This window comes from Rhinolophus hipposideros (genome assembly GCF_964194185.1).
Source record: "Rhinolophus hipposideros genome assembly, chromosome: 13".
Lineage (NCBI taxonomy): Eukaryota > Metazoa > Chordata > Mammalia > Chiroptera > Rhinolophidae > Rhinolophus > Rhinolophus hipposideros.
In genome coordinates, this window is record NC_138059.1 from 12,674,154 (window position 1) to 12,698,327 (window position 24,174).

General features: G+C 39.4%; 1 protein-coding gene across 3 annotated transcripts; it reads left to right on the forward strand.

The window, feature by feature from the left end:
- The first annotated feature begins 921 nt into the window (after positions 1-921).
- Positions 922-24,056, forward strand: ZHX1 (zinc fingers and homeoboxes 1). Of its 3 annotated transcripts, none has more exons than XM_081070188.1 (4): positions 922-2,090; positions 8,365-8,481; positions 16,149-18,991; positions 22,154-24,056. In XM_081070188.1, the coding sequence occupies exon 3, from the start codon at positions 16,370-16,372 to the stop codon at positions 18,986-18,988; it is 2,619 nt and encodes an 872-aa protein (XP_080926314.1). In that variant the 5' UTR covers positions 922-2,090; positions 8,365-8,481; positions 16,149-16,369; the 3' UTR covers positions 18,989-18,991; positions 22,154-24,056. The 3 variants fall into 3 exon arrangements, with proteins under 3 accessions (XP_080926314.1, XP_080926315.1, XP_080926316.1); XM_081070189.1 differs by having other exon boundaries at positions 922-2,003; XM_081070190.1 differs by lacking the exon at positions 922-2,090 and adding an exon at positions 3,033-5,868.
- The last annotated feature ends 118 nt before the right edge of the window (positions 24,057-24,174 follow it).

Below are 24,174 nucleotides of genomic sequence, written 5' to 3' on the forward strand. Positions count from 1 at the left end.
GCTGGGGAAGGAGAAAGAAAGGAACAGGGAGAGGGAAGAAGGATGAGGGAGAGAGAGAGAGAGATGTGATTTATATTCACCAGTCCATACCCTTAAAGTGGTCTCTTTATGTATCTCTCCTTGATCTCACCTTACACCTTACTGATGTTTTTATGTTCATGCGTTTTGCTTGGTTGCTAGACTGTAATCTCCTTGAAGACAGAACTATTGCCTGACTCAGCTTTGCATCTCCCCCATTGCCTGGCATACGTTGGGGCTCAAAAACCTTGTTAAATGCATGAACAAAAGATTGAATTTCTGTATCTGAAGCATTTCCTTTCCTCAGAGATAAATACTTGAGAAGGCCTCAGGGGGCACAGTACTGCCCCCTAGGGGGCGTATTGAAATTTTGTGGGGGCAGTTTCTGTCCTGTAGTTCTCACATTGGTGCCGAGTATTTATTTACATAGTGAAAAACATTTTATAATTTTTGCTGATATTAGTATAGCATTTTGGAGTATAGTATAAGCTTTCTCTTTTTTCACCTTTATATTATTAGAATATTGGTTTCTTGAAATTATTTGCGTAGTTTACACTAGCTATGAATTTAATTCCAAGAGAGTAAATTGATGTTAGATTTTTGTTGTAAATACAGGGTGTTGAGTATGGCAGAACTGAGAACCTCTGCTTATGAAATCATTATGCTTTGCTTGCTTCTGCTTCCACCTCGTATTCTGAGATGAAACATACAAATAAAAAGAAGCTGTGCATTGATTTCAACAATCAGGCTTTCACTTTAATCAACTGCGTATTTTAGGATTAATGCAGTTCAGTGGAGCACTATTGTCAAAGCACAGAGGGTCCATGGCTGGGGAAGGGGGTGGGGCATGAACATCAAGTCTCCAGAGTTCTCACGTCCTGGTCCGTGAATCTGTGCAGAGTAGCTTGAAGGGTGAGTCGTTTCTCTTTGCTTTGGTTTATACTTTAATTCATTTTAAAAATGATGTGGGAGGTGAGGGAAGGAGAGGTGGGGAGGGACGATGATGACGTCCAGTTTTCCCCAAAGCCTAGGCCCTCCGATGGCCCCCTCTGCGGGGCTGGTTCACACTGAAGCTTGTCCGGATTTGAGGACCACGGCTTGCAAAGAAAGCCCTCCAGAAGAGTGACTCGTGACGGGGGAAAGGTGGGCTTTCGGGGAGCAGAGGGAGCAGAGGGTGGGACCGTTTTGCACAGCGGTTCAAAGTGAGGCTGAACGGAACTTTTGGTGTCAGCGGGCAGAGCTGCCACTAGTGGGGGAGTAGGGACTAGAGGCAAGAGGCGCGGTGACGGTTGACAGGTCGTGAAGTTTGGGGCTAGAATCGAGACCGGCCTCAGGAAGGCGGGGCTTCTATTGACAGAGGGCGGGGCTTCCGTTGAAACGGGGCGGGGTTTGGACAGAACTGCCACCTGGAAATGGGGCTTGCGTGGAGAAGGGGCATTTCTCAAGACCCGGCGGTGACAATAAGAAGGCGGAGCGCTCAATGGGCGGGGCCACACTGACAGAAGGCGGAGCTGCCTTCAGGGTAGACCTGAGGGAAGACTAGGCTTCTGTTGGTAGAGGGCGGAGCTATCGCCCGCAAGGGGCGGGACCGCTCCGCGACTTGGAGAAGGCGGGGCTTCTGGTGATGGGGCGGGGCCTCCGTGTACAGAGGCGGGGCTTCTGTTGACAGCGGGGCGGGGCAGCTCCTTACCTCCCGCGGTGCGCCAATTCAGGGGGTAGAGGCCCGGGTCGAACCCCACGGGAGCAGCAGGGTCCGGGAGTGGAGAACCCGGCGCGCAGCGGGGTGGGGGCGCGCAGAGGACGCGCGCGCGGGCGGGCCCCGCCTCGGCCGGCACCTCTAGCTCCACACCCGCCGCCGGCCGCTGGGGCGCGCGCCTCGCCTCGCCCCCCACCCCCGACCCCCGACCCTCCAGGTTCCACGGGGCCCGCCGAGCTCGGAGGCCGGGTGCTGGCCCGCCGAGCGGTTCCGGGTGTAAGGTTCACAGGTCAGAGTTGACTCCCTGAAAAGTGCCGCCGCTTTGAAATGCAAGATGGCGGCGGCGGGGCGCTGAGAGGCGCGGCGGGCCCTGCAGGTAGCCGGCTCGGCGACGAGTCGGCCGCGGTTCAGCGGGGCTGCGGGTGGGAACCGGAAGCTCGGAGCCCGCGGCCGGCCCGGCGGCCCGGGGGAGCGGGCGGCGCGCGGACCGGATGGCGGCGGGCGGCCCCGGGGTAGAGACCCCGCGGGGACGGAGCGTGCTCCCGGCCGCGCGTGGCGGGGCGGACCCGGCGCCGGGCGTCCGAAGGGGAGGGACCGGGCCTGCCTGCGCCGGGCATCGCCGCCGGCCGCCGAGCCCGGGCTTCCTTGGCGTTTGCGGGGTCGCTGCGGCCGGGGCCGTGTCAGGGGCGATGTCAGCCTCCCCCTGCCTGCCGGAGGACTGCGCACCTCGGCGCTGCTGAGGGCCGTGAGACGGGGTCTCCGGGGGAGGGCGCCGCGACGCCGAGGTCCTGAGGGCGCGCGGGCCCCCGAGAGTCGGGCCGGGCTCTCCCCGGGCGCGGAGCGCGCTGCGTTGGGCTGGAGCCCTGGCCCTCGGGGGGAAGTTAATAACCGGTCCCTCTCGGAGGGGACGAGGACGCTGCCCAGGGAGGCTCCGAGCCGAGGGCCTCGAGGGAACCATCGCCTCGTCCTCGCGGGGAGCGGAGGGCCGGGAGGGCGGGGGGCGGCGAGACGGCTGTAAGGGCAGGGAAGACGCGCCCCGCGCGGCGCCCCGTCCCCGCGTGTTGCCACCCAAGTTCTTGGTACGAGAGCCCTGAGATTCTTTGTTTCGTGCGTGTCCCCCGGCGCTCCCCCGTCTGGCTCACGGCGAGGGGACGGCACAGCCCCGGAGGAAGGACGGGTGCCCCGCAGTACCCTTCGCGGGGGTCGGGGAGGGTGCAGCTCCGGCCGGGACTCCGGGAGAGGCGGGGGGGGGGGGGGGGAGTCCGAGGAAGCGGGGAAGGGGATGGAGAGCCGAGCGACGCGGGGGGGACATCGGTCGGAGCAGGACTTCTCAGACGTGCCCGGTCATGTCGCGCCCCCGCTCTAAAGCGACGCAGGAGGAGAGGCCGAGCGTGGCGGGTGGCGTGGCGTGGCGCGGGGGGCCATGGTGCAGGCCGAGGCCGATGGATGGAGACAGGGTCACGTGGTTAGGTCGGGATTCCAGGTGGCTCGCGGGGAAGCGGCGGCTCCCTGGCGGCGCAGAGGAGGAGAGCAGCAGGCGGGGACACGCACCGGGCTGGGGAGCAGACGGGTCACTCCGGGAGGACCAGGCCGCGGTCCCCGGGCGGTGACGGCCCCCGGGCGGTGACGGCCCCCGGGCGGTGACGGCCCCCGGGCGGTGACGGCCCCCGGGCGGTGACGGCCCCCGGGCGGTGACGGCTCGCGGTGTCTGTGCGCGCGTTCCCGCACCCAGGCACGTTTAGGTTTGCGGCTGCTGGTGCTCCTTGCTTCTCAGCCTTTGTCCGAAAGCTCTAAATTAGCGTGTGTTTTGTGGTGGTGCTTTCGTGAATGGTCTTAGCCTTTGAATCATTGCCCTGCACACGCTTGTGTTTCTGCCAACGGTGAGGATGAGCAGAAGTTGGTTCTCACGGGGACATTGGCCTTAGGGTACCCGTAGGGTTTTTTTTTTTTGGAAATTTCTGAAGTAGCAGCGCGGACTCTGGATTTGAAGCAAAAGAAATGTTGAGTCCTGCCAAACACAATAATGCGGTAACGGGACGTATAAAAAAGAGAAAGGGCTGTCGTGAACGTTCTTCCTCTCACTTTTTCTCTCCTCGCTCTGAAGCATTTTGGGGCTACGAGGACTAATTTCGTGCCAGATACAATGTAAATTCTTGGGTCCTTTCAACACAGAAATGATACCGTTTCATGTATCAATGACTCTTTTGGGAAAAGAACCTCTTCAAATGCTTTATTTAGTGATCAGGATGGAAATGAGGAAAAAAAGAATTAAGACTCGGGTAACTGATGACAGCTAGGATTCATGCAGATTTCTGGAGCCATTCTACTCTTTTTAAGAGAGCGTTAACATCTTCAATGGAAATGTTTTAAAAAAAAACACACATTTCAAGTATAAACTAGTTTCGAGCTGCACATTTGGAACGTTATTTTACATGCGTGCTGTTCTTTGGTTTCCCCAAAGTGCATGTAGCTTTAGTTTTATATGCAATTCTGAACAGATTAGGCCGGGTGATCCACAGTGGTGCTGATGCCAGATGGTCTGAAAATATGCTAAGGCTGAAAACATAAATGTGCCTGTGCTGGGAGCGCTCACTAGTAGGTGTCTTTCCCTTGTAGCAAGTTGATTATTTCCTTGAATTCGGAGGACAGCTCATGAAGGCTGTAGCAATTATCTTTCACCTTTAATGATACTCATATTTTATAATTATTTTATTAATGAAGTTAATAGAATAGGTGAGGTGGTTTGTTTTGGAAATTTTCTCCCCTTTGTATGATTATATTTCACATTAAGACTGAAAGTTGATGTTATGATGTATTATGCATGTTCTTTCTTGTACTGTTAGTTGGGCACCATAATGTGGTATTTGGGACTAGTTTGCTTTAAATTGTAGCTTTGTATTTAAACGGAAGTACTCTTAAAATTGTTAAAATGATTACAAATGTAGCTGAGGAAATAATCTTTTTGTGTACATTGTGGCATTGTGGATTTGTGCTCAAAAGACTTTACTTATTTGAATATTAACCGTGTTGAAAGCTCAGTGCCTAAGCTGGTTTCCAATCATACATCATTTCAATAAATTCTGGGAAGTCTTTGGAAATATCTATTGCACTGTTTATGACAATAGCCAGTATAACACATTCACTTTTACATCTAAGTTTTTTCTAAATTAAAAGCCTTTAAGTCATCCTATATCATTTCAAAAGTAATTTAAATTACATTTCTTTGAAGGGAAAAAACGGTGATACCAGTCTTTGAATAATAGCCAATGTTTCCATAATATTACTGATATAGTTTATTATATCCTTTGATATATTTATAGCTGTGACTAACCAGATTTGCATGACTGAAGCTGCTGATTTAGATTACTAATCAGGATATATACATATTTGAGTTTACATTTTGGATATCTGTATTTTACACAGTTAATTTTTAAAGTAAATATTTATGGGTGTTGTTTTTTTTAATGTAGTTACCAGGTTTTGGTCTTAAAGAATACTTAATCTTTGTAGTTTGCATCATCAGTATCCCCTAAGGTATTTAAGAAGTATAAAGATGGTCTTATATACATTTGGCCTAAACAACTATGATAATATACTTTGGAAAAGAAGTATATGTGAGCAGGTTAAGAATGACATTCAAGGGAGTCAAAATTGAGTAACTCATTTTTTTTTTTTAACTTTTATTTTAAGTGTGTTTTTCCAGGACCCATCAGCTCCAAGTCAAGTAGTTGTTTTCAGTCTAGTTGTGGAGGGCGCAGCTCACAGTGGCCCATGTGGGGATCGAACAGGCAACCTTGTTGTAAAGAGCACCGTGCTCTAACCAACTGAGCTAACCGGCCGCCCGAGTAACTCATTTTTTATGCAGGATTTTTGTTTTCAGTTTTTAGATTTCAATTTTGAAAAACTCATCTTATCAAAGCTTATCTAAGAAAATTGAAACATTAAAGTGGTAGGCATATCCTATACATATTTATAATTTTAAATAACAACTTTGTCCTTAAATTTTAGTGATTTTTATATTTCTCATAGGATTTCTGACTCCCTTTTCTCCCTTCCTAAAAGTCTTTCTCTTTTTCGATTGTTGTGAAGAATGAAAGAAGATAGAAAGACTGATGTTTCTATGTATTGCACTCACAATTGTGTTTTTCTTCTATGTGAGTCTGTTTCCTTTTACCTTCTATTATTGTCAAAAAGAAGTTTGTTAAAACTTTGCTGGGCATGGACTGTACTTGGGAGTGGGGGGTATGGTAAGAAGAGAATACCTTCTCTCCATTATTATAACAAGGTTATTTATATCAGAGGTTTTTTAGTTCTATGATCCACCCCTAAAAATGTGTCATAGTTAAATGATTCATCTTGAAGCTCAGGTCAGAGAAAGTATGTGTATTTTGGGGTACGGGGTGTAAATTGTGATTGATTAATGTCTATCTGTTAAAGCCAACGTGTTCTACCATTGCTTAATACTAGGGGTGCCAAAACAATGTACACAAGTGGACACTTTGGTCAACGTTGCTCAAGTGGTAGTTCGCTGTCATCAGAAGTGTCTGGATGCCAACGGTAACCACTTTGAGGACCTCTTCTAATTGCAGAAGTCAAACGTGTCTTGTATTCATTTTTTGTTAGTGGTACATATTGCGTATTACAATTTTAATACAGTTTCCCTTTCTTAAAATGTGTATACATTTTTTGGCACCTCTGTATATATGCTCAAGGGTATGAAATGGAAAATAAAATAGATTATTGCCTGAACTTTTAAAATATTTTATACTGTTTCAACATTTAGCAACTTTTAAACAAAGACTTCGTTTGTTGTATAGCTTAAAGTTGATACCTTAAATGAAAGTCAGTAAAATCCAGCTGTGGACTTAGTAAGTGCTAGGAAATATTCCAAACACTGTACATGTGTTATTTCTTTCAATCCTCACAACAACCTTATTAAACAGGTACTATCATTAGCCCCATTTTACAGATGAGGGGGCTATAGCACAGATAGGCTAAGTAACTTGTCTGGGGCCACACAGCTGGTAAATGACAGAGCTAGAATTTGAACCCATGCAGTCTAGTTCCAGACCCCAAGCTCTTCATCTTTATTTACAATCCATCTTCTGCCAAAACAACACGTTTGTTTTATGATAGAATCTAAATGGTTAAGATGACTTCTGTAATTTTTGCAATTCACTTTAATCCTAAATTTAAAAAAAATAATGTGAATTAGAGAGAAGTGCTCTAAATTACTCCTGATAATACCAGTATAAGGAACTGAAATAACATCAGGCAAGTGTGCTTTTCATCCAGAAGTTACTGAGGAGCTCATTTGTTGCTCATCTCGTTGCCTCGTGCCTTTGCACGTCTTAGTGGCTCTTCTCAGGAGACGCTCATTTAGGTAAAACGTCTTGCAATTACTGTGCAATTTCAGAATGGATTCAAATAGGTTACGAATTTCCTGTAATATTAATAATTCATTTTGGAAAATAATCTCCCCTCTTGGCAGCTGCTTGCTGTCTTCTCTTCTAGTCCACATCCTGTAGATGGGTGGCTAGGGGGTGGCGGAACAAGGAGATACCAGGAAATGAAATAGTAGAATCCCAGGCCGCAAACATAACAGGGTGCTCCACTGCGCCTACAGAAAATGCTCTCTTGCTTCTTGTGAAAGTAGCGTAACTATTCAGCCCAAGCTTTAGTTTAACCTAGCAGCGTTTTACTAAAGGATTGGTGGATTTACATTATTTCTTGACTTAAGAGGGCTCTTTGTAAACGTGTATGTAATAATAACAGGAATCAAAGGATATGGTTTTGGGGGGAAATGATCTTTTTTAATATTCATTCACTCTGGTTTACAGAGTTTCAGGGCTTAAAGAACAACAACAAAAATGACTCAACCCTTCAAAAAAATCCCATTATTTACTGTTATTTAATAAGAGAAACAATTAGTTTTTATTAAATTCTTCTGATTGGTTTAACTCAGAGTAATATACCACAACATTTTTGGACACAAATCTGAGTTTTCAGAGAATGTTTGTCAGTTTGATTGTATAGTTTAATGTTTCCAAGTGCACTGATTGAAAAGCCATTTGGTAGTACCAAAATGCAAAAATGAAAATAGTTACACACCAGTCATTCTATTAGATACCATGTGTTCAGGGGTAGAATACTACTTTAGTTAAGTAGTATTGACTTGTCGCCAGCATTAATAATCCACTCCATTCCAATTAATACATAGTAAATTAGGATACAAATATCAGTAGGTTTATGTGTAAACATAGAAACACCTCTTCCCAACTCTTAGTTTAACTAAGTTATCTTTCGTAACTTTTGTGTAGTAATTTTTTACAATTCCCAATATCTTCATCTTAGCTTTCCTATTATATTCTGCATATATTCACATTTTGAACATTTTTATTGAAAATAGTGTAATAGTTACTCGGTTGTTTTACATAATACAAATAGAATTTTTTAAAGTGTAGTTTTCAGTTTTTGTGTTTCTTACTAATATTGGGTTTGGCATTTAGATGATTCTTTTAAAGTTGTTTTCCAAATGACATTTATTTTTAAAAAGCCAAAGCATAAACTTTGAAGTTTCCTGACTAAGACTGAATCATATCTAGAATAATAAAGTGCTATTCCATTTTTCTTTTTTTTTTTTTTTATAGGAGATGGCAGATAGGTACTTGAGACCTGTTGGCAATGATGGCCTGAGCTAAACACCTCCTAATTTGAAGGAACACCCTTCAGTATCAAAGGACAGAATGCTGAGAAAGCTATGGCAGGTATGTGTGTGCTGTTCTGCTTAAGGTAAAACTCAGATACTGAATGTGCTCACTTTAGATCTCATGACACTGTACTTAGCTACAGTTTTAAAACCTTTTGTTTGAAAAGCAGCAGATATATTCCTAACACTTTTTAAAGAAATGTACTTTCAAACTTTAAAAATATAGGAGTATTGGCTGCTTTAATGTCAAAGGAAACACCATCACACTTCGTAGTAAATCTATAAGGTATATTTATAATTGCTTTTTCAATGGATACTTGCTGAAATCCTTTCTGTGTCAGGTACTACGTATATACCAGGTGCTATGGTAACAGTGGTAAACAAGACAAATGAAGGTCACGACGCGGAGATCTTTAGTGTAGGGAAACTGATGGAGAAATCTTACTCTTGCCTATATCCAGAAAAATGCTTCAAGAACAATTCCTGAAAATATATTTTAAATATATTGTCTATTAATAGTAGTTCATTATAATTATAAAATTAGGGTGTTAATAATGAAATACTTTGATTTAGGTTAAGCATACATTATTTAAATATCTGAATATATTTTTACATAATTGCTTTTATATTTTATTTACTTGATATCTATTGGCTTTTATAAGAAGCATTAGATTACATCCTATAATGTTTGAAATATTTATACTTTAGTCCAATTGTTATTTTAGATGATTCCAGAAAGTAGTCAGCAAGATTACATAACAATATGGTGATTCACTTTTTTAAAAAAAATTTTCCTTACAACTTGGCATTGCCAATCTAATTACTATTATCTTTCAAAGTATTTAACATTTTTAAAAAATGATTATATCCTGAGTAAAATGATTATATCCTGAGTAAAATAGGTAATAATTACTTCATTTTATAAAGGGGGAAGATGGATGGTTTTTCAGCCTCTCAGTGATAATCGCACTTGCAATCAAGAATAGCTTTCTTGCATTAGACTGTGAAAGACTTACCACACCTCCTTGAGAAAAGTCAGGGAAAATTATTTTCAGCAGAAAATTACTTTTGGATCATAAAAACTTTAATAACAAATAGTGCTAGTCTCTGTATCACTCAATGTGTTACACCTACTGACATATGCCAGCAGAAGGTAGAAAACCAGAATGTTAGTGTCCTAGAGACCTTTCAAAGACATTTCACTCCTCAAATCTGGGGGCAGAGCTTGCCAGGAGAAATCTGTCCAACTTGGATTCTTCTTTTAATCTTCAGCAGTATTAAGGTCAGTTTTCTCAGGTGGAAAAAAACAGGAGAGAGGATAGAGTTTCTAAACCTTTAAGCCTTAATTAGCATTAACAAAGGGATCTTCTGAAATTAGATTATCTTTGGCCAGAGTTTCCTAGATGCTTTCACTTGCATCACATTCATTCCTGTCTGTAGTCACCTTAATACTTGAAGTTTGATTGTTTTGAGACCACTTGGGCAATTTTCTTGAGATTTATCTCTCAGGTAATGATCCTAGGTTACAGTCATTTTTAAAAATATTTGTCGTGGGTACAAATTTGGGTTGTCAAATTTCTCATTTAATTTTTTTCAAGAACTTGACTGTTGTTTCGAAATATTTTCACATTTTAGCTTTGAAAAATGCCTCAAGTGTGTAAAGGCCAAAATGGTTTTGTTTGTTTTTTAATTTAGAAGTACCCTCTTGGACGTCTTTATTTTTTTACATAGTGGATATCCTTTGTTTTAATTTGATCCTTTGTTCCTACTACTATTTCAGGCAGTCTGTGATTTTGGTGGATTTGTAACTTTTAGTTTGAATACAAACATGTAAAAATAAATATTTTCAGCTGGCTAAACAGAACTCTGACTCAGAGAGGGAGAAGTGAAACTAAATAGAATACAGAGTGCAAAGAATTCTCAGTATATGTATGAATACATATTCCGAAGGATTCTCAGTTCATATTTTAGCTATCCGAAGAACAGTTTTATTTAGTTGGTACTAGGTCAACGATAACATGATCCGTAAAAATTATCGTTATCTTCTAAATGCTCTTATTTGACCCAGAATTGGTGTAAAAAACAAAGTTTGTTTTATTCACATAAAATCTTACCAAAATAACACGCTTTTGTGGCTAGCTAGGCCAATACACTGCTATCTGTTAATCATTTAATTTGAAATATAAGACAGCCAAAAAAATAGAGGCTTGGAAATTCAGTGTAGTTATGGCTCTGCTTAACTGTAAAACTTTTTGGACCTTTTTTTCCCCCCTAGCACTAAGTATAGAAATTGAAACAATCTACTAACTTTTTATAGTGCATTACACTGAGAACTTTATTTTAATCACTTTAAAAATGTTATACCATTAAAATATAGTTCTCTCTTGGAACAGAGAAATAATAATTATAAGTTCAAATTTGCCTTTGTGATCTTTTCAAGGACTATGCCCTTTTCTCCTGAATTTCATTGCAGGACTAATCTTGGGATGAATTTGTCTCCCTTGTTTCATTCTTATGTACTCTACAAATCTAGATATACATTGTTCATACATAAAGTTGATTTGTTACAACAGAAGTATAGATGTTGGTCAATATTTGTTGTATGCTGTATTTTAAGAAGTAGAATGTTTTCTATTCAAGGATATTTTAATATTCTAATGATTACGGTAATTTTATTAGTAAGGATTTTACCACTGAAAGCAAGCACAGTTCTTTATAACTCCTCTATAAATGAGTGTTTAATGAAGTACAGTGTACGTTATAATACACAACACTGACATATTTTAAAGTTGTTGTTTTTTCTTCCAGCAGATATCACTGGGTCCTTAATAGGCACTGTGTTGGGCCTGGGGAAAGCTAAACAGACATTCTTTCTGACCATGTAAGAAGAACTGCTATTAGAAAGAACTGCCCCCAGTTTTTATACTGTGATGAAATAAATTTTGCTTTCATTAAATGCTTTTCTGGAGAGAAACTTTGTGGTAATTATTTTGATGAGTTAAGAATCATGAATTCATTGAGATGCAACCTACCGTGAAGGAGAAGAGTCAGCATGCAGATAGATCCATGGAAATTGGCTTGGTCTAGATTTACACCATGGAGATTATGGAGGCTCTTGAGTGTTCTTAGAACCAGTTGACTTCTGAGACCGTGGAGCAGCAGCTCCAAAAACGTGTCTGCAACACCCCGGAATGCTATGCGTCCTCAGGGATTCCTGCTCTCTCTGAGAAAACCTTTATGTAGCACCTGTTCCTACCTTAACAATAAAAAGCAAACTTTGTTTCCAGCTTGAGACAAATGACCACAGAAATATTTTAGTCTATTTGCAGTCTTAAGGCCTTGAAACTATTGTTTGTTGCATTTTATACTAAAGCAACGTTATAATAATATTAAAGAAAACTTGTAAATACCATACAAAAATCATACTCATCTCATGTGAAAAATTCATTTTTTTATAATCTCATCTAGTCTCTGTCCACATGCATACATATTCTCCCATAATTACTTTATTCTTATAATTAATATTCAAAGTCTTTTGATTTTTGACAATACAACAGGAAATGGATATTTTGCATATTCCTAATTACTCTTTTAATATAAAAATTATCATTTTAATAGTGGTATAACAGTTGATTTGGTCAGTTATTTTTTTTTTAAACAAATTTCTTTACTGAAAGGTTAACTGAATTACAGTGCTGATGCATTTAGAGCATATTTTTTCCTTTACTGGCAGACTTCACTTTAATTGCAAAGCCACTTCGCTACTCAGTTGTGCAATTGAACTCTAACCCCCTTTTATAGGTAAATAGTGCAAGGTTCCCCAGATTGATTTTGAGCTTTGTTTCTAGCTGACTTTCAAATAGAGGACAAGATGTCTGACAGCTAACAGTGATTTCTGTGTGGCAGTTTTCCTGTGCCAGCCCCACTGCACTTTATTGACAAAGGAGATGAATTGGAACGACACCATAGCAATTCTTAGTCTGTATTTTTACCCCTTCTGCTTTTTCATTCAATTTGTGTCTTGTCAGCTGATTAAGTTCCTTGAGAGAGAAAATAGTATAAATAATATTTCTAAATATTATTTATAAGTAAATAATATTTCTTCATCTCCCAAAAGAATTTTACAGGGTTGGACAATACCATCAATTTACCTACTGTGTATCAGACTATATGAAGCATTTTAATTGGATCACCCTCTAAGGTAGATACCACTATTCTTAATTTCTCCAGGACAGTCTTCTTTTCTAGAAGCCCCTGCAATGTGCTCATGTAGTTCCCGGTAACTTCCTCTCATTGCATTGATCATAGTATTCTACATAATTGCTTACTGCCTGGTTTCCTTGCTCAACTGCTAGTACCTGACAGACTAGGGAGAATTTGTCTTGGTCACTGCTGTATCTCTAGTGCCTAAAACAGTGCCTGGCATGTGGTTGACATTCAACGAATAGTTGTTGAATGAAATTGTTGAATTGTAGAATCTTGATTTTATAGGTGCAAAAACTGAAGTTGACATTGAGAAACTTTTCCAATCATGTAACTCCCAACTGCCAGAGGAGATTCCAAAACCTGTAGTTTCACCCTATATTTGGGTCTGGGTTTCTTCTTCCATAAAAACGGGGTGATTGTACTGAGGTCCTTGCTTCCCTCCAAATTATGCTTATAAGAATGCCGAGGATATCTTTGTTAGCGCTTTGGTCTACTTTTAGGCTATATACTATATATTAGAGTAGAGTTCAGCCATTGGACCAAATCTTGAGGCTCTTTGGGGAATTCTCAATATCCCTTTCGAAATATGTTAAATAATATACTGACTCTGGTTTTGTTAGCAAAATGTGAGCAACAGTTTTAGGAGTAAAGAGGAAAGAGTCTATATAGTTGGGTATAGAAGTAACCTGAGATTGAGGCAATCACATTTTTAGGCTTTTACATTACTGAAGATATTTTTAAAAGCCTCTCTTTTAAGGAGCTTATTTAAATTTAATTATATTGCCAAGACCAATGTTTTCAGCAGAAAAAGTACAATTGCGTATATGCATCAGATTGTAATATAACATACGAATGTTTCGTAATTTTCATGACTTTAGCAAAAAATATTTAAGCTTTTAAATTTTGTTTATATCTGCTTAAATTCGTATGAACTGACCAATTCTGAGTTAGTGAGCTATAAGGAAGAGGAATAAAATTAATAATTTGGTAGCACATTCTTATTTTTATGCTAGATAAGATTAGCCCAAGAGCTAGAGAGCCAGGATAATAAAGAGCTCTTAGCTCCTCAAGTGGCTCTTGTCTATCTCCTGTTAGTAGTGGCTTCTCTGTCCCACCCCTGGGTGCCCCAGGCCTGCCTTCTGTAGCGACACAACCTGAAAGGACACGTTAAATTCACTTTAGACTAGTTTTCAAGATTTCATGGCTCAGCAGTGGCAAGCTGAGAAGGGTTTTTGATGAAACTGATATTTTGTCTTGAAAGTGTTTACATTTTTAAGGCAAAGGCTTTCAAACATATCTCGGCTGCCATCGGAAGTGGAAGCAGGGATTGTGGGATCCGTGGGATGGATCAGGAAGCCGTTCAGCCTCTTTGCTTCTCCAACCAGACAGCTACTTTATCTGGTTTGCAGCGGCTTCTCATAGAATTTTGTTAGAAGAAAATGCTTCCCGGCTTACAATAAAAAGTTTGAAAACCACCACTTTCAGGAAAAGTAGTTTCAGGAAAAAAACCCTCTATCTTTGACTTTTAGCTACTAGTATACTCATATTAAATAGAACCTGAGATTCTAGGAGAATAACAGTCACAAAATAGCTCAGTCCCCTGTCTTTCAGCAGTTCTCCTTCACTGTCAAAGATGTAGGTTCTGCTCACTTGTACTCCAATTTCTTATAGCTGTTTGAGGAATGCCCTGTTTCTGATGACAAAAAATTATCAAACAGCTCCTCATATGCTAATCCTTGAACAAAACAGTTGTGTCCCTGTTGAATTAAATAAGAGAAATGGCATTAGCTTATTAGTTTATAACATTTAAACAGTTTTCAATGTCAGATTTCTTTACATTCCCTTAGAAATCAAAGACATTTTATAGAAGAAAAAAATAACCCATCTTTGAGAATGGGGTTTGGACTATTAACACACTTATTACTAAGCTGATGGTCTTTATTTTATAATAGGGGAAATCGGGAAACAAGGGGCATTTAGTCCAACTTTCCATCTTTTGCTTGGAGCCCTCCAATGGGTATGTAGTATGTATTTGAATAATCCCAATGAGGGGGGTGGATCTTACCACCTTCAAAAGCAGGGCATTCTCCTTTTACTGAGAATCAGTGTATCTTCTCATAGACACCCGGTTTTGCTTTATAATCTTTGAAGTGAACTTTTTCTCCTTAGTTCAGCTATGACAAGGATTATGCTAGTAAATGAGTAGTTCTAATTTGTGGTAGAGAATAAGTGAGACCACTTAGTAATTGTAGTTATGTTTACTTCATTTAGAAACACATCAGCTTTAACTGATTTAGCATCAAAATTTTATTTTAAATATTTTACATATAAAATTATTAAAATGTATTTGTATGAATATGATGCACTTTTTCTTGATTCAAGGTCATTCTTATGAATTTCAGCTACGGTTCCCTATGGTGATGCCCTCAGGGCATGTTGAGTTTTGTAGGACTGTTTTCCTGTACGCTCTAGTTCAAGTTAATAAACATTTAGTGAGTCCCTACTTCCAGGCTTCTTGTATGCAAAGGGAAAGAGAAATGAATGAGAAGTCAACCAAGAGCTCAGCTAAGAGAGCATTTGGTTAAAGATATAAAGGTCCTTGGTCCGATCCAGAGTTTCGGGAGCTTTGCTATATATCTCAGAACGCTATTACTTAAGAAAAGAAGAGGAAAAAGAATGAAACACACACCTGCAATGAGGAGACCTGGGGTTTGGATAAGTTATGGGACAGGAATATAACTGTACTACCATATATTCAAGTCAGTACTAGACTAGAAAATAAACCGGGGGGGAGGCCAGGCCAAGTTAAAGGGAGAAGGTGACCTGTAAGGTAGACAGAGAGGTCATCACACCAAGTGCTCAAACACATGCCCTGGCCTAAGAAATGGCATGCATTGCGTGTCTCATTTCTGCTGTGGTAAGAGCATAAGGAAATAGGAGTCAGGAGAGAGGTGGTAGGAAATGGAAGTCAGGGCTAGGTTGTGAAGGGAACTGTGTGTGGCTGTAGGAGACGGTACTTGGTTCTTTCAGCATTGGTGACTCATCATACACTTTCAGTCAGGAGACTGATGTGATCAGATATGTTTTGTAAGTTCTGGTAGCATTATAGAAAACGATGAAGAATAATGTTTCCGATACTTGGCTCATTCTTATTCCATCTTTGCTGTTTTTGCCATACTTGGGCATGCTTTTGGGATGAAAACATAGACTAGTAGGAAGAAGCGGGCATAACTGATGGATTGAATTTCTTATACACTGAATGGCCATAGTCTCTAAGTATCCGTAACTGCTTTTTATAGTTTTAAAGTTCCTCCCTTGTTAACAGATTATCATTTCAATACTGATAATAGTGTGCTTTCCAAAGCAGACTCTTTCCCCCACTTCCCTTCCAACGTAGAACTAACTGAAAAATCCAAATGAACTGAGCCATCCAACAACTGCATATAAATGAAATATAACTGTAATTGGTTTAAAAGACCATAATCATTTAAAAACATTTTTAAATTTATTTTAATGTAGGTGACTGGAGTTGTGCTTCAAAAACTTCAGCAGTTCAACAGTATTTTATCTGCCAACAATAAGCTCTTTACTTGATTGCACCATGAAAAAGCTGCTAATGAGACTCGTGGAGCACAAAAATGAACTTGAACCAAAAGCCATTGTTTTCAAATGAAGAACACTGACCGGTTTTAAGCCTCAATGCTCTTTAGTCACCACTGAGCATTCCCCATAAGATCAGAATGGCCAGCAGGCGAAAATCAACAATACCCTGCATGGTCCTTGCCAGTGAACAGGTTGCAGACCTCGAGGTGATATCAGATTTGGATGAAGGGCCTCCAGTACTTACGCCTGTAGAAAAGCCCAGAGCAGAGAGCATCTCAAGTGATGAAGAAGTTCATGAATCTGTGGACTCTGACAATCAGCAAAGTAAAAAAGTTGAAGGTGGCTATGAATGTAAATACTGTACTTTTCAAACTCCAGACCTAAATATGTTTACTTTTCATGTGGATTCAGAACATCCCAATGTAGTGCTAAATTCATCCTATGTGTGTGTCGAATGCAATTTTCTTACCAAAAGGTATGATGCACTTTCCGAGCATAATCTGAAATACCACCCAGGAGAAGAGAATTTTAAGTTGACTATGGTGAAACGAAATAACCAGACAATCTTTGAACAAACCATAAACGATCTGACTTTTGATGGTAGTTTTGTGAAAGAGGAGAATTCAGAACCCGCTGAATCTACTGAAGCTGCTTCTTCGGGAATATCTATCAGTAAAACTCCTATCATGAAAATGATGAAAACTAAAGTGGAGAACAAACGGATTACAGTTCACCATAACTCAGCTGAGGATGTTCCTGAAGAGAAAGAGAATGAAATCAAACCAGACCGTGAGGAAACTGTGGAAAGTCCACGTTCTTCAGCTTCTGAATCTCATACCAGTACTTCCATTGTCAACAGAATACATCCGAATACCGCCAGCACAGTGGTGACCCCGGCAGCAGTTATCCCTGGCTTAGCACAGGTGATAACCGCTGTGTCAGCTCAGCAGAATTCCAGTTTGATTCCCAAAGTCTTAATCCCTGTTAATAGCATTCCCACCTACAATGCTGCATTGGACAACAACCCCCTTTTGCTAAACACCTACAACAAATTTCCTTACCCAACGATGTCAGAAATCACTGTTCTTTCTGCCCAAGCAAAATATACAGAGGAACAGATCAAGATATGGTTTTCAGCCCAACGTCTAAAACATGGCGTGAGCTGGACTCCTGAAGAAGTAGAGGAGGCAAGAAGAAAGCAATTCAACGGAACAGTCCACACTGTACCTCAGACCATAACTGTTATTCCCACACACATTTCCACAGGCAGTAATGGCTTACCATCCATTTTACAGACATGCCAAATAGTCGGTCAGCCGGGCCTGGTTCTTACCCAAGTAGCTGGGACAAACACCTTGCCGGTAACAGCACCTATAGCCCTGACAGTGGCAGGGGTGCCAGGTCAAAGCAGTGTACAGAAAAGTCAGGCACCTGCTGCCCAGCCGACTGCGGAAACGAAACCAGCCACAGCAGCAGTTCCAGCTCCCCAGCTTGTCAAACATGAAACCGCACTGGCAAACCCCGATTCATTTGGCATTCGGGCAAAAAAGACTAAAGAGCAACTGGCAGAATTAAAAGTTAGCTACCTTAAAAATCAGTTTCCCCATGACTCAGAGATTATCAGACTGATGAAAACCACAGGCCTGACCAAAGGAGAGATTAAAAAATGGTTTAGTGACACAAGGTACAACCAGAGAAATTCAAAGAGTAACCAGTGCTTACACCTCAGCGATTCCTCCACCACGATTATCATAGACTCCAGTGATGAAACCACGGAATCCCCAACTACGGTCACTTCACAGCATAAACAGTCCTGGAATCCCTTCCCTGACTTTACTCCCCAAAAGTTTAAAGAGAAGACAGCAGAGCAGCTTCGGGCCCTTCAGGCAAGTTTTCTCAACAGCTCGGTACTTACTGATGAAGAATTAAACAGGCTAAGAGCGCAAACCAAACTTACCAGAAGGGAAATTGATGCTTGGTTTACAGAGAGGAAGAAATCAAAAGCTTTAAAGGAAGAGAAAATGGAAATCAATGCAAGTAATGCAGGCAGCTCGAAAGAAGAAGCTGGAGAAACTTCCCCCGGAGATGAGTCTGCTGCTCCTAAGACAGGGAGTACAGGAAAGATATGTAAAAAATCACCCGAGCAGTTGCATATGCTCAAAAGCGCATTTGTCCGAACACAGTGGCCGTCGCCGGAAGAGTATGACAAACTGGCCAAAGAAAGTGGGCTTGCTAGAACAGACATAGTTAGTTGGTTTGGTGATACCCGTTATGCTTGGAAAAACGGAAACTTAAAGTGGTACTATTACTATCAAAGCGCCAACTCGAGTGGGATGAATGGTCTGTCGTCCCTTCGGAGAAGGGGGAGGGGGAGACCCAAAGGCCGGGGACGGGGGAGGCCGCGCGGGCGGCCGAGAGGAGGCAAAAGGATGAACAACTGGGACAGGGGGCCGTCACTCATAAAATTTAAAACTGGAACTGCAATACTTAAGGATTATTACCTGAAGCACAAATTTCTTAACGAGCAAGACCTTGACGAACTTGTTAACAAATCACATATGGGCTATGAGCAGGTCAGAGAGTGGTTTGCAGAAAGACAGAGAAGATCCGAGTTGGGTATAGAATTATTTGAGGAAAACGAGGAGGAAGACGAAGTTATTGATGATCAGGAAGAGGATGAAGAAGAAACAGATGATAGTGACACTTGGGAACCCCCACGACATGTGAAGCGGAAGCTTTCTAAGTCAGATGACTGAAATGTAAGTTTTTAATTTGAGCAGATATTCATCAACTACATACGTTTAGAACAGTCACCTGTGTCTCTCATCTTCATTTTTGATAGTTTCTTTTTTCTAAATTAGTCTCTCTTTTACCTAATAAGAGGACTCGGTGCCACGAGGATAGCCAAGAAACACATGATTATCAGGTGTAGTCTGATTACTATGATTGTTATGTTTATTATGTAGAGTTTAATGTTGCTTATTTTTTATATGAAATGATTTACACTTTGTTTTAAGGGAAAGTTACCCATGCTCTAAGAAGGGAGACTGGTGTGCCGGGGGGAATTCACAAATACTAAAGATAACTAAAATGTATTTTTTGCAACCCTCCTTCAGTAAAGCTTCATTTTTTGCCTATTTAAGGAAAGAATTGAAAAACGAAATCTAAAAAGAAGGGGAAAAGTATACCGAAAGAAAGACTTGCCACAGGGGTCAGGATTGCTCAGTTTTAGGAAACTAGGTGAAAATGGGTATTATTTTTATTCATTGTATTACCCCCAAAACTATTAGATTTTAAATTAAGAGTTTAAAATGTTTTATGTATTAAAATTGTTAGTATTTTTCTATTAAAAACCAAAGGTCTGTTTTAGGCTATTGTATATAAATATGTTTGCTTAGGTGGCATCTGTTTTTGAAAACTGGGATATAAATTATTTCTCTTAGAGATCAAAGGGTAAAGAACAGATTTAATATTAAATTGCCTTAAAGGCCTTTTCATCTTTTGATATAAAACGTGCTACCAGCAGAAACACTGTATTTGGTTAAAAATACTTTCTGTGGTCATACAAATGCAAGTAAATATGCTTTAAATTTGATAGGTTTGGCATATTCCTTAAGTCATAATTCTTTTATAGATTGGATTAATTAAAATTTCACTATAGTTTCAAATCAAAAATCTGATTTGGAGGACTTCAATTCTTAATATTTTGGAAATTCAGTAGCATAGTTTTATTCTTTACTGTCGGTTTTGGAGTATTCCAGGATAAAACTATACTTTTTTGAAAACAGCGCAGTTGTCATGAAATGTTTGTATATGTCTATCAGTAGCATCTTGTTATCAGAAATTACTGCAGTGTGTTCAGACTGTAGGGGAGGAAACGAGGTAGAGACCTTTATTATCATCTGAACATATTTACTTATTTCCTTAGCTTTTTGCATCCCTGCTCTGTCTTCTCCTTTGATGCTCTCTTATTCTGCAGTATTTCCTTAATTCCCCCACATCTTCCTCCCTGGTTTTGTTTATTTTGTTATAAGTTATTTATAGAGAACTTAATATGTACCAGACTATTCTTATTGCTTAGGAATCCTTTTCCAGGTTTTCTTTCAATTAACTTTTTTTTTCAGGCAGAATAACTGAGTAAACTAAAAATGCACCTACTTTCAGATAAATCTCATTCAAGGTTATAAAGCCTAATGTACCATTGTAAGTCACTAGAAGTTAAACAGTTTGTACAGCTTTATCCTGACGCATATCCCTCCATTTCCTAGTGTCACAAATCTTCAGGACAGGGTTTCTTCTGACCCAGATGCATAACATATTTTTAACAGGCATTTTTTTTTTTTTATTGCTAAACACAAGAATGTGCACTCAGCCAAGATTAAATCAACAATTTTTTTTGCCACAATGAATTGTTGTTGTTGTAACTTCTGCAGTGATTTTGTAGAGAATTGCAGTCTTCTAAAAATAATGTGAAGTTTTTTGTACAGTTTAATTTGACCTTACTTTAAGTTTGTGTGGGTAATTCTTACGTTATATATTAATACTCTAATGGATACTACGGTCAGAAAATGGTTAGAAAATTCACATAAAGCCACAGTTTTCAAAACATTGTATCATATATTATACATGGACTTTTGTGATACGTATACAGGCTTGCCTTGCTTTTAAAATATACAAAAGTCTAAAATTATAAAACACATCAATTAGCAAGTTATCATTGACTTAACAAAATATTTTTTCATCTTGCAAAATGATTCACCATGTTTCCTCGAAATCGTTACTTTTTCATTTAAATATGGTTTAACTTACAAAAAGAGTAACCAAAATCTTCCCCAAATTGTTATTGCAAAAAGTGAGATACGGTAGTCCACCCTTATCCTCGGGGATACATTCCAAGATCCCCCAGTGGATGCTTGAAACTGTGGATAGTACCAAACCCTATATATACTATGTTTTTTCTTACACAAACATGCTTACAATACAATTTAATTTGTAAGTTAGGCATAGGAAGAGATTAACAGCAACAGCTAATAATAAACTAGAACAATTATGACAATATGCTGTAATAAAAGTTATGTGAATGTGGTGTCTTCCTCTCTCTCTCATAACCAGTCTGATAATCCAGAAGGCTACGAAGTGACAAATAGGCAGTTACTAGATACAGCATGGATTCTCTGGACAGAGGGATGATTCACATCCTAGCTGGGATGTAGCAAGATGGCGCAAGATTTCATCATGCTGCTCAGAATGGCATACAATTTAAAACTTATGAACTATTTCTGGGATTGTCCATTTAATATTTTTGGACAGTGGTGGACCATAGCTAACTAAAACCAGAGAAAGTGAAACCGCAGATAAGGGGAGGACTACTGTACATATATAAGTCAGCCTTGTACAGTAAGTCTTCACTTAACATTGCCAGTTAGGTTCTGCAGCTTTAAGCGAAATGATGTATAAGGAAACCGATTTTACCACTGGCTAATTGATATAAACAGTAGTTAAGTTCCTACAATATCTCATCAATGTTAAAATGATGTTGAACAAATCAATGTTAATTCGAGGACCTGCTGTATATAAATCAAAAAAAATATGAGCCTTTAGATTTCATAGTTTGTTTATTACAAATACATACATACTTCCATATGAAATACATACTTCCTACTACTAATTTCTTAATAAATTGTTACATATAGGTGAAAATGTCTATAAATATATCTGGTATATGCAGAACATAAACGTAGGCATTGCACACAAATCTAGTGTTATGTAAGATGTGGCAAGTGATCTCAGCATTACTGAGTGAATAGAGGGTGTGTTTTCATTGCTAATTCATATCACTTGATTCTAAAAGTAGTAAGCACTGAAATATGATTTTCTTTAAAATTTTAGTTTTTCAGTATTTTTTTCTTTTTTTTTTGCAGCTGCCTAAAAAATTGGAGGAGAATCAATTCTTCAACTCAAGATTTCTGATTTACTGTGAATGGGCTCAATCTTTGATGACACTGAAAATGTTTGGGGGCATACGTATTCTCAAAAAATAGGATCCCATGCCCAAAAGGAATGGAACTCAATGTTGTGCCAAAGTTAAACTACTGCAGTTGGTGGAAGTCCTGCAATGTAAATAGAATACTAATTAAAAAACAACTTGTAAAAATTCAGATTTTAATACAGTACATTTTTATTCTGATACAATGGAGACATTCTGATTCTTAGACTTTCAGAGGGGGTTTAATGACCACTAGAACTTGTCCTCATATTTTGTCCAGCTTAATACTGTATGTCTAGTAAGATGGGCCTTACTGTTGGTATTCTTTGATATGTGATTAAGATTCTAGCTTTGAGTGACCAAACATTTTCTAGAATAAAAATTGTTAGAAACAGGAAAAAAAAAATACCTGATTTACTTCTGTCTTATTTGTCAGGTCCTATACGAAGATTAAAAGTTGCGCAAGGGCTTATACATTTTCAGTGTAAGTGAAAAAAATAGCCTATTGACACATTGGAAGAATAAGATTTTGTGGTATCACCTGCCCTTGACGATTGGATCTTTCGTTAAATACATTTTATGGATACCACTGTTACTACTTGTAATGCTTCTGTTACTTTTTTTCATTAGAAGCTGAATTTAGTTTTTATTAAACTGAAGATAATATACTGAAGAAGGAAAAGAAACTGGATTAGGAATTTGGATAGGGTGAAACTCTGAAATACTGTACCAAAAATGTGAAAAAGAACTATGTAGTAAATATATACTTAGTGTTTTCTTACAATCATATGGAAATCAGAAATGTTGTACAGGTGTCAGATCAGAATTTTCAAGAATTATCTTTCGGTGAAATTTTACTTTGTGTAACAGTTTCAGTGAATAGAGAAGAAATTCTGAACTGATCATAATGAGTTAAAAGTTAGCTTTTTCACTTATGAATTGTGGGAGTGTTAACTGTTAACTCTTGCCATATCAGGAGACCGAAAGTTCATACTAACTTATAAACTTTATAAAGACTGGTGCTGTTCATTCATGTTGAGAAGGACCCTTTCTTTTGTGACTATAGGACCATTTTTCAAAATGTGCTTTCTTCATAGAAGAAATGTTCAGTTCCATTAGCTTTGGATTTTTAAATGTTTTTTTTCTTTTTTTTTTTTTTCTGAATGACCAGATGTAGTGGGCTTGGCCAGTTTATCTAATTTAATGAAAAATAAATATTAAGCTCTTGTTTTTACCTAAATGTTCGTCGGCTAATGAAAATGTTATGAAAAAGCCTTGAATATGCATGCTGCTTTTCATTTTCATAAACTTTTTATTTTTTAACTATAGCTTTATTAGTAATTCCAAAACGCTGGAATTTAGCTGATTTCTTCACTCAGACAGCTGGCGTTGTGGGTGGCTTTTTCATACTACTGTTAACTTTTTTTAAAAGAGGCAATGTAAAGACTATAACAATTTAATGCACTAAACTGTTCTTTCTTTTACATGTTTAAAAACTTCTTAAAGCACTCTGTATTATAATGATTAAATTGCTCCCTTTTTTAAACCATTGCTAATGTGGTCTGAGTTTTGTTTGGCAATAATTTTCACGTTTTCAAAATTTGAAATGTCAAGTATTGGACAAGTATGAAGCCTTTGAATATATATTGTTTCCCTTATAATGTGTTAACTTTGAATAGCTAAATAACTATTAGTAATGTCCGCCCCATCTCTTTTAAAGACTTGGTACTTAATTCTGATCTCATATGTGCTAGCTTTTAAATATATTTATTTGACAGAGCAAAAGAACCCTCTCCTGGTTGATTGTGTCCTGAATACGAAATAAAAGTCAGCAGTGATTAGTAGTTTTCAGTGACTTTTTTCCCCCTATTTTATTAACTGTTTTTTTAATGTGGTAAAATATACATAACAAAATTTACCATTACATCTGTTTTTAAGTCAGTTCAATGACCTTAA